General features: G+C 42.0%; 1 protein-coding gene across 1 annotated transcript in view; it reads left to right on the plus strand.

The window, feature by feature from the left end:
• LOC103811997 (serine/threonine-protein phosphatase 6 regulatory ankyrin repeat subunit B) overlaps positions 1-8,322 on the plus strand; it is a gene marked incomplete at its 5' end in the record, with an annotated part of 24,907 nt that overhangs the window by 6,787 nt on the left and 9,798 nt on the right. The window contains 2 exons of the mRNA XM_009085004.1: positions 382-460; positions 6,129-6,199. Coding sequence (XP_009083252.1) covers positions 382-460; positions 6,129-6,199 — 150 coding nt within the window. The remainder of the gene's footprint in view (positions 1-381; positions 461-6,128; positions 6,200-8,322) is intronic.

Consider the following 8,322-nt stretch of genomic DNA (forward strand, 5'->3'; position numbering starts at 1 on the left):
AACTGTAGTACACAGTCTGGTATGCAGAAGCATCTGAATTATGTTGCTGCAATACTTAATAGTGGAAAATGTTTCTGAAAGAGACCCAAGGATCGTGTCTTTCCTTGGTTTAGGTTTGATTTGACCTACCTGTATAAAAAGACATCAGAGTAAAGACAGTGTCTCTGCAAGGTCTGTGATAATTGGTAAACTTTTAAGTGACAAGTTGAGGATTAATGGCAGGAATTGAGTTGTTGAGATCTTGAATTTTGTTCTTTCACTGGCTGAGATTGCATTTCTAACTCTAAACAGAAGTGCACACATAAATGTGTACAAATCCACTGCTCTAAAGTTTGCCCTTATTGACCATGTCTCATCACTGGACAATCTGTGGTTTTGTAGGATGCTGAGAAACGAACTCCTCTTCATGTTGCCTCATTCCTGGGGGATGCAGACATCATCGAGCTCCTCATTCTGTCAGGTAAGGCAATGTCTCTCACTGTTACTGACAGGGAAATTAGCTACTTCTAAAGCTGCCAGGAATACCCACCAAAGCGCACACAAGTGAGTTTTGGGTAGTGCCTATTTCTGGTTGAATTTGTTGCAGGCTTAGAAAATAGGTTTATATTTGGTGATGCAATAATAAAACATGTACTGAGTCAGAGCAGAATTAAAAAACAAAGCAGTTAGTTATTAAAGCATTCAAACTGACAGTGTTTGTGATTCAGAAACTCCTTAAGTGCATATTTGAAATGTGGGTTCACATATTGGAGTACAAGCCAAGAATTCCTGCTAAGCAAAAATTATTATGGAATAAGAGCAAAAAAATGGGTTTAAATGACTTGTAGGTGATATTTACATGATTCTAAGAGTTGGGAAGTTTGTTTGGATATGAGAAACTGTGTGGTAGGATGTATCTAAACAAAAAAAAACATATCAGGAAATGTTTCCCAAGTGTTGTAGTGATAAAAGACATGACCAAAATAAGTTGGAACAATACATAAAGCAGACATCTCTCAAGAAGTGCACATAATTCATGACAAACTCCTGGATGTGCTTGCAGATTTGAAAGGCAGTGGTTTTTTAAACTGGAGAACTGTAAGAGTAAAGCTTATGGGAGTTTAAGAATGTGGGACTGAAAGGAACCTTATGGTACAAACATCTAACCCCTTGCAACAACTTTGCTGTATAACTGATTTCACAGGTTATTAGACTGCATATGAGGTGCATATTTATTTTAGCAAGTTATTTCAGAATTGTTAGCCCTGTGGTTGCAAGGCACCTTCTAATTCCCAACCCTGAATTCCAGAATAATTCAGGATGTATTGTAGAGATTAGCTGATCCATCCCCCTGCTTAGAGAACTCCCCAGTTTCAAAGTTAGATCCTGCTGCCTATGGGTGCATGCAGACCACACAACCAGGTGGCTTTGGATTACCAACCTAACCACAGCTAGGGAAGGCAGAAAATGAGAATTCAGTTTGCTGTGGCTATGTGTTTCCTCTGTTCATTTTGGGGGGAGTTTTGGGTTGCCTAATTGCTTAATGAGAGTAACTGGTTGGACATGCATCATACATCACATCTTTCTGCTCTCACCCTGCTGCCAGCAGAATGGTTGAAGTGAGCATTGCTCTACTGACAGGTTATGCTTAGGGGGAGTTTCAGTGTGCTAAATGCAAACATGATTTTCTTCATTGAGAGGTAAGAATGAATAAACTTTATCTGCGCATGTGTGTTCTTGTCTGTCACATACTGTAGTTCCATTGTGCTATAAGAAGATTGCAGGAGCAGTGTCTTTTCTCAAGGTTTGCAAGTAACAGCACAGGCAATGTCCTCCTAAAGAGAAAGGTGAAGCCGTTTTACCCATTTCTGCCTTGACTCAAAATAGCTTCCAAAAATGTCCTGGTGAACACTGTTGGGTTTGATCACATTGCTAATGAGGGGAGGAGGCTTTCTGGTGTCCTTCTGGGACACTTGGTTCCAGCACATCACTGCCAAAATGTCATCCCCAGGCTAGAGGGTTTGTCTGGTCAACAGCATAAAATGTAGGAGATATATATTGGGGCTTTTTATATACCCAAATGGGTGTGAAAAGCTTATAATGTAGGCTTTTAAAAATTGACCTCTGTGTCAGTGTGACTGTGCTGGGGTGCAGGAACTGTGTGGATCTTTCCCAGCCAGCTCAGCATGAGTCAAAATCAATTTTGTCATGTTGCATATTCTACCTATTCATTGTCCTTTAATATCTGAAGTATCATTACTCCTGATGAGCATGAGTATTTGTATCCAAGAGCAGGTTTGGAGGAGCAGGTTTATGAATGATTATAAACACTTCTTTGTGACTGTGATCTGTAACTAGTCTGCAAAGACAACTGCAGCATCTTCCTTTGCCTCACCTCTTCATTCAGTAAACTGTGTTAGTAAAAGTGTATCATAAAAGATTAATCTAAACATAAAATTTACTTACATAAGCAGAAAAAACTTCGTTGTCTGACTTGAAATGAGATGGTGTTTTCACAGAGAGAAAGCACAAACCCACTTGCTGTTGGTGTCAAGCAGTATTCTTAGCACTGGCAGAGACTAGGAGTATCAGTGCATTGCATTTTGTACAGGGCTCAGGAGAGAAACTAAATGTAATATGCACATGCTGAGATTTGTGGCCCATGAAGTGGTGGCAGCTCAAATAAATGTAGTGTCTAATGAATAAGATTTCTGCCCAGGAGGTTGGAGACAGACCAGAAATGGCTTTCTAGGTAGCCATTGAAGTGGAGTCTGTTTGGAATTGATACAGGAGAGAGAGTACCAGATCCCTCAACTGGTATGAATCACCCTGGCCCATTAAATGTCAGAGCCAGATAGACTTAGAGCAGCTCAAAGATGTGATTCGTAATCATAGGGTTCAGACTGGGGAAATGTGCTGTGTGGTTTAATTTTTCCAGGCTACATGAAAGCAGAGAGCTTTGAGCCCTTCTTCACCTCCTTTCTCTCAGAAAGGCGAAAGACCAGGGTAACCATCTCACTAAGGGAAGCTCTGTGTGATGGCAGAGCCATGGGCGGGCAAGAACAACTGCCTGGGCAAATACAAGCTCCATTCTCAGTTGTGCTGGTGCCTCTCCCCATCCTGGGCTTCAAGCTGGTGCCTGAGGGCATAATGTTTGAGGTCAGTCCCTTACCTCTTGATCCACACCAAGGCACTTGCCATCTTGGCAGTATTACCACATCTTGCTGTTTCAGAAGGCTCTGAGCTTCTTGGCAAGAAGCTATGACACCTGTCCTTATGCTTTTGTGGGCCTATTGCCATGTGTCTAGCAGGAGTTGAAAAGGTGCACGTAAATAATGACATTGATAGGTTCAGGAGTAGAGTTTTCTTCCTCCATTGACCATCCTTAATTTCAGAGATTTAGACTGTGGATTTATTAGGGACATGTGGATTTGGCAGATGTGCTGGATGGAAAATTGTACTTCGGTTGGGATAAAGAGTTGTTAACTGCATTCCTGAAAGCCAGCATTGGGTTGTTTATTTCAGGTCTCAAAAGAACAGAGGCAATTTCAAATTTATTTCCTCTTTTGGCAGAAAAATTTGAGAGTGAAAGATGGCAAAGATTACAAAACAGCCATATTAAAGCAAAGGGGAATACATTTAGTTTCCTCTGTTGATTTTATCTATAACATTGGATGTTATATTGTCTACTTCAGGCTCACAGAACAAATCCCTGCAACTAAGCCTTTCCTTCAGGCTCGGGGGTATGAGCCCTCCCAACAGCAGAGTGCAGAAGATGGGGCTGAGAAAAGGCTTTTTTCTGAAGAGGTCTGTTTTCAAGTGGATATTTTATGGGGTGGGTGGATGTGGTGGCTGGCTGAAAGGATTTTAAGGGAAATCTTTAAACCAGCTTATATTTTCAAGGAAGATTGTACTATGAAGGACACAATACACACGAATTTGAGTGTGTTATCAGCCCTCCTTGTCCTTATCAACACACAGATTAATTCAGGGAGTGTTGTAAGAAATGCATTGAAACGTGGTTAAGGTAATTGGTCCAGAGTGATGAGAAGGACATTGGATTTCTGGGTGACTTTGAGGAAGTGTTGTGGGGTGGACTTGAAAATTGAAGCTTCTGTTTTTCTTGTACACAGCTTATTTTAGGTGCATTAGCATGTTGTGGAGCACTTAGTCTTTAGAGTTGGGTTTCTGTGTTACTCAGTGCTCCCAAAGAGCTGTCCCTGGGCTGTCACAGGATGGACACTCAGTGCCTGAAGTGTACAGGACACCTTTGAAAACATGAGCATTGCCCCTCTGTGCCTCTGCCTGATCTCCTTTGAACTGGCAGATACCTTTTGTCCCTGAAGGAATGCATCAGTGCTGGTGAAATTGTTTCATTGCCATTAACCATGGCCTGCAAAGAACTGCTGAGAACTTTAAAGCTGAGTTTTGGTGAGGGAAATGGGCAGTTTTGAAATGCCTCTTCAGAAAATGTGCACCTCAATAAGTGTACCATAGCAGTTCCTGCGGCAGGCAACAGTTGGATTGTGTAGTTCCTTATAAACAAACATATTCAAGTGATGCGTTTATTCAGATACCTAAGAGCAATGTCACTGTTTCACATAGAGGCACAAAGAGATAAAGGGATGTGGAAAACAGCAGAGAAGGAAAAGGCTGGTAGCATGCTATGTGTTATTTTATTTATACTGCTATTGTTTCCCTGTTACTATTTTCTTTAACTGCTTCCTTGGCAGCTATTTCAGTTTCTCAAAGGGTAAGTGGATCAGTGAAGGGCATGAATAGCTACCGATGGAGACACTTGTCTAGATTTCTAATCATCTTCATACTCACCAATGCTGCTGAAGCTGTTGAATGCTGAGAAATGTGTTTGTCACACTCTGCTACTCCACATGTAAGCCTTTCTGATTTGCAACCATCTGCTGGTAGGAGTTAGTGAATGGATAAATGTAAAACAAAAGAAACCTTAGTTAAGAACATAAGGCAAAACCCCAAGGCAAATACAAAATACATTTCTAAACCCAAGACGAGGTATTTGGTGTCAATCACTAAGAATTAATCTTGGGTAGTTTGCATCAGTCAGACCCTACCAGACCAAGCATGGATAATGGAAGGTGCCTTAAGTCTTGTCTGACAGCTTCCTGATGGTGGACAAGGTTGTTGCCTGGTATATCTCTGGAGCTTCACATGATGTAGGCAAAGGGCAGGATACCAGTGTGTATCAACTGTAACAGCCTTCTCATGAGGACAAAAGAGCTAATTAATAGCTTCCTTGTTTAGACAGGTCCATTAGAAAACTCTCTGAAACTGTTGCCTTTTCTAAAGGGTGTTTTTCCAGCAAGCAGGCTAAACCACCAGGTTCTGAGGTGACTTTGGAGGATTGCCTCTAGTTGTTGCAATAGTTTGGGAAGTGGTTTTCTTTTGCAGCCAAAAAATTGCATCTTGACTTGTGGAAATATGCAAGAACTTGTTTCTTCTCTGATGATCTAGCATGGTTCCCAATAACTACTGTGATTCAGGGGCAAGCATCTTAATAGTCCTGGGAATCGGCTCCGGAAAGTGCTTCTGATTCAGAGTGGGATTTATTAATTACAGGCTTTTGTATGCACTTCAGTTATGGTGCAAAATGAAGCTAAGGAATCCCTTTGTTCATGAAGTTCAGAGGCTCATCCAGGCTATGTGCATGACACTTATGCTTCTCTACATTGTTTTTCTGCATGCACTATTCTCTTCAGACTAGTACTGCTACCTGCAGACCTGAAAGGTGCAATATTTTCAGGTTAAGCCCTTTTCAAAATTAGTTTGCTTCCCCTCTCCACCCCCCCCAGCTGCATCAGTTGATCTAAAAAAATGCATATACATGGACATACATGTACATACATAGATACGTAATTCCTTACAGCAAATCTTGCTTCTTCTGTGTCCTGTAAACAAAGCAGTTCCTAATAATAGCCCCTTCTATCCAGCTCCTTTCTTTCCAAATCATACATCAGCTATTTATCTGACATCTGGAAATGCATTTCCAAGGTGAACAGGATGCCGAGAGAGAGCTGGGGAGTGTGACACACGACTCAGCTCTCAGGGAAACAGCTGGGCAAGGCTTTTGGAGTCGCATCCACGGCATGACTGTAACCTCTGCTGTTTATTTGCAGGTGCTCGTGTTAATGCCAAGGACAACATGTGGCTGACTCCTCTCCACCGAGCCGTTGCTTCAAGAAGTGAAGTGAGTAAGATTTGATTACCTGCTTTTGCATGAAAACTACATGCTGGGGAGGGAAGCAAACCATTGAGACCATAGGTAGAAGGTGGCATGGCAACACAAAGAGGGAAAGCACTTTCTGTGTGCAGGGCCTGTGGCATTGCAGCTGGAGGGTAGCTTTACAAGTTGGTTATAGCTGCTTTTGAGCCTTCGTGGGGTTGATTTTCACCTTGCTTTACATTACCATAGCAAGTCATATTAAGGAGCCATCAGCTGGGGTAGGTAACCAGGGCTGACATGGGATAGAGTCCACAGTGGTCTGCAGTGCCCACATCATCTCTAAGTGGTGCAGTAAAGAGGAATAAATCCCTGTGGATGTGTGCGTGCTGCGCGTGTGCCAGAGGGGAGTGGCTGTGGATGTGATCCAACACGCATTACCACATAGTTTGTTTTGGTTAATTGCATTTCAGGGCATCTGTTAGGCTTTCTGTTAATGCACTTGGTTCATGCATAAGGAGGGTTTGCCTGTATTTCTTCTTCTTGACAAATAAAACTCTTCTGCCATCATATTGCACCTCTTCCGCCGCTATCTTAAAGAGGAGCAGCAATAACCATCAGGAATGCAGCTCAGGCATGACTCTGTTTTCAACTGCACCATTATTCTTGGCTTTGCAGTGTGGACCTCCCTGTCTACTTTTATCCTCCTAATGCTCAGCTAGCAGTGAGCCCATGTGCAGACCGAGTTGGCTGCTGGGGCCAAGGGACAGGGCTGTAAGAGACACAGGGTGGCTGTCTTCCAGGCACTGATGGACCCGAATCACCTCTGTAACAGTCCCAGCACTGGCCAAGCCTGAAGGCAGGAATCCTGGGCTTGCTGCTGAACTCAGGCATTGTTTGGCTGCTGGCTGAGCTTCCCAGCTGCTGGCACCCACTGAAACCCTCTGAAAGGAATATCTGATAGAGTATGAATGCTGTAATGAGGCAAAATACAAAAAGGCATGTTGGAAAACAAAGATCAGACTGAAACCTTAAAAAACAGCCACAGTCTCTCTGATGCAGGAATTGCAGTGTGCTTGGTTTCTTTTTTAGGATGTGTCAGAGTACATGATTTTTATCCTCGGTGACAGTCCTAACAGAAAAATGTGTGTCTTTCTGTGGGTTTGTGTCTCATGTTTAACTCTTTGTCAGCTGAAGCACAGTGAGAAAGTGTGCTTGGCAGCTCTGGCACCTCACAGTGAGCACCCAAGAGCATTAGTGAGGCAGCAGGGGAAGGCACCAGCCTTTGATGCCTTTTCATGATCTACTATATGTTTTATAAACATAGCTTTCCTCTCCTGGCCTTTGCTCTTTGTTATTTATGTGACAATTGCTACTTTTGGTAATAAGTTTGAAACAGGATATAGCATTTTTGAGGCTCTTTCAGGGCTGCTTTTTACTTTACCACACAAGCAATCAAATGTGCACCTTTGATAGTGACAGTAGTAGACAGCAGTAGGTGGATTCATAGTTCACATGGATAGCAGGAGGTGAATTAATGGTCCAGAGGTTGACTAGCAGGACTCTGTTTAGTTTTTGAAGTTGTTGTGAGCACAGTTGCTTTTAGAATGATCACCAAGCAATTTTAAGTTTCGTTATCAATGAAGCTTTCCCAGGATTCAGCAGCTGTCTCCTTGAGCCCTTTTATATGTTGATTAAAAGCATGAACTCTTTTTAAACTTATGCCTTAATGATTTTTCAAGTGGGCTTTAGGGATTTAAATGTTTATTTACACATCAGCAACCCTCAGGTGTGTCTTTGTTAATGGATGTATCAGCTTTCAGCCTCACACAGTTTGAAAAAGTAGAGATTTCACTCTGATAACTTGGGACAGCTAGAGACAGGCTGCAGAGGCTTACACTACAGCTGGGCACTGGATGCATCTGTAGAAACTATAATAATAAAAGGGGAAAGCTCATGCTCTCAATTAAATTAAAACTCACTAAAATTAAAACTTCTCCATAAGGGCTTTAACTTTTGATCCCAAATCTGATAGAGCAGCAGATTGCAGATGTAAACAAAAACGTGTAAATTTGGGATTTTTTAAAGTCTTCATTATTTACTGCTAAAAAATTCTCCTATAAGTTTTTATTTCCTTCATTAAGAGTAAA

Source organism: Acanthisitta chloris, unplaced genomic scaffold, assembly GCF_000695815.1.
Source record: "Acanthisitta chloris isolate BGI_N310 unplaced genomic scaffold, ASM69581v1 scaffold28571, whole genome shotgun sequence".
Lineage (NCBI taxonomy): Eukaryota > Metazoa > Chordata > Aves > Passeriformes > Acanthisittidae > Acanthisitta > Acanthisitta chloris.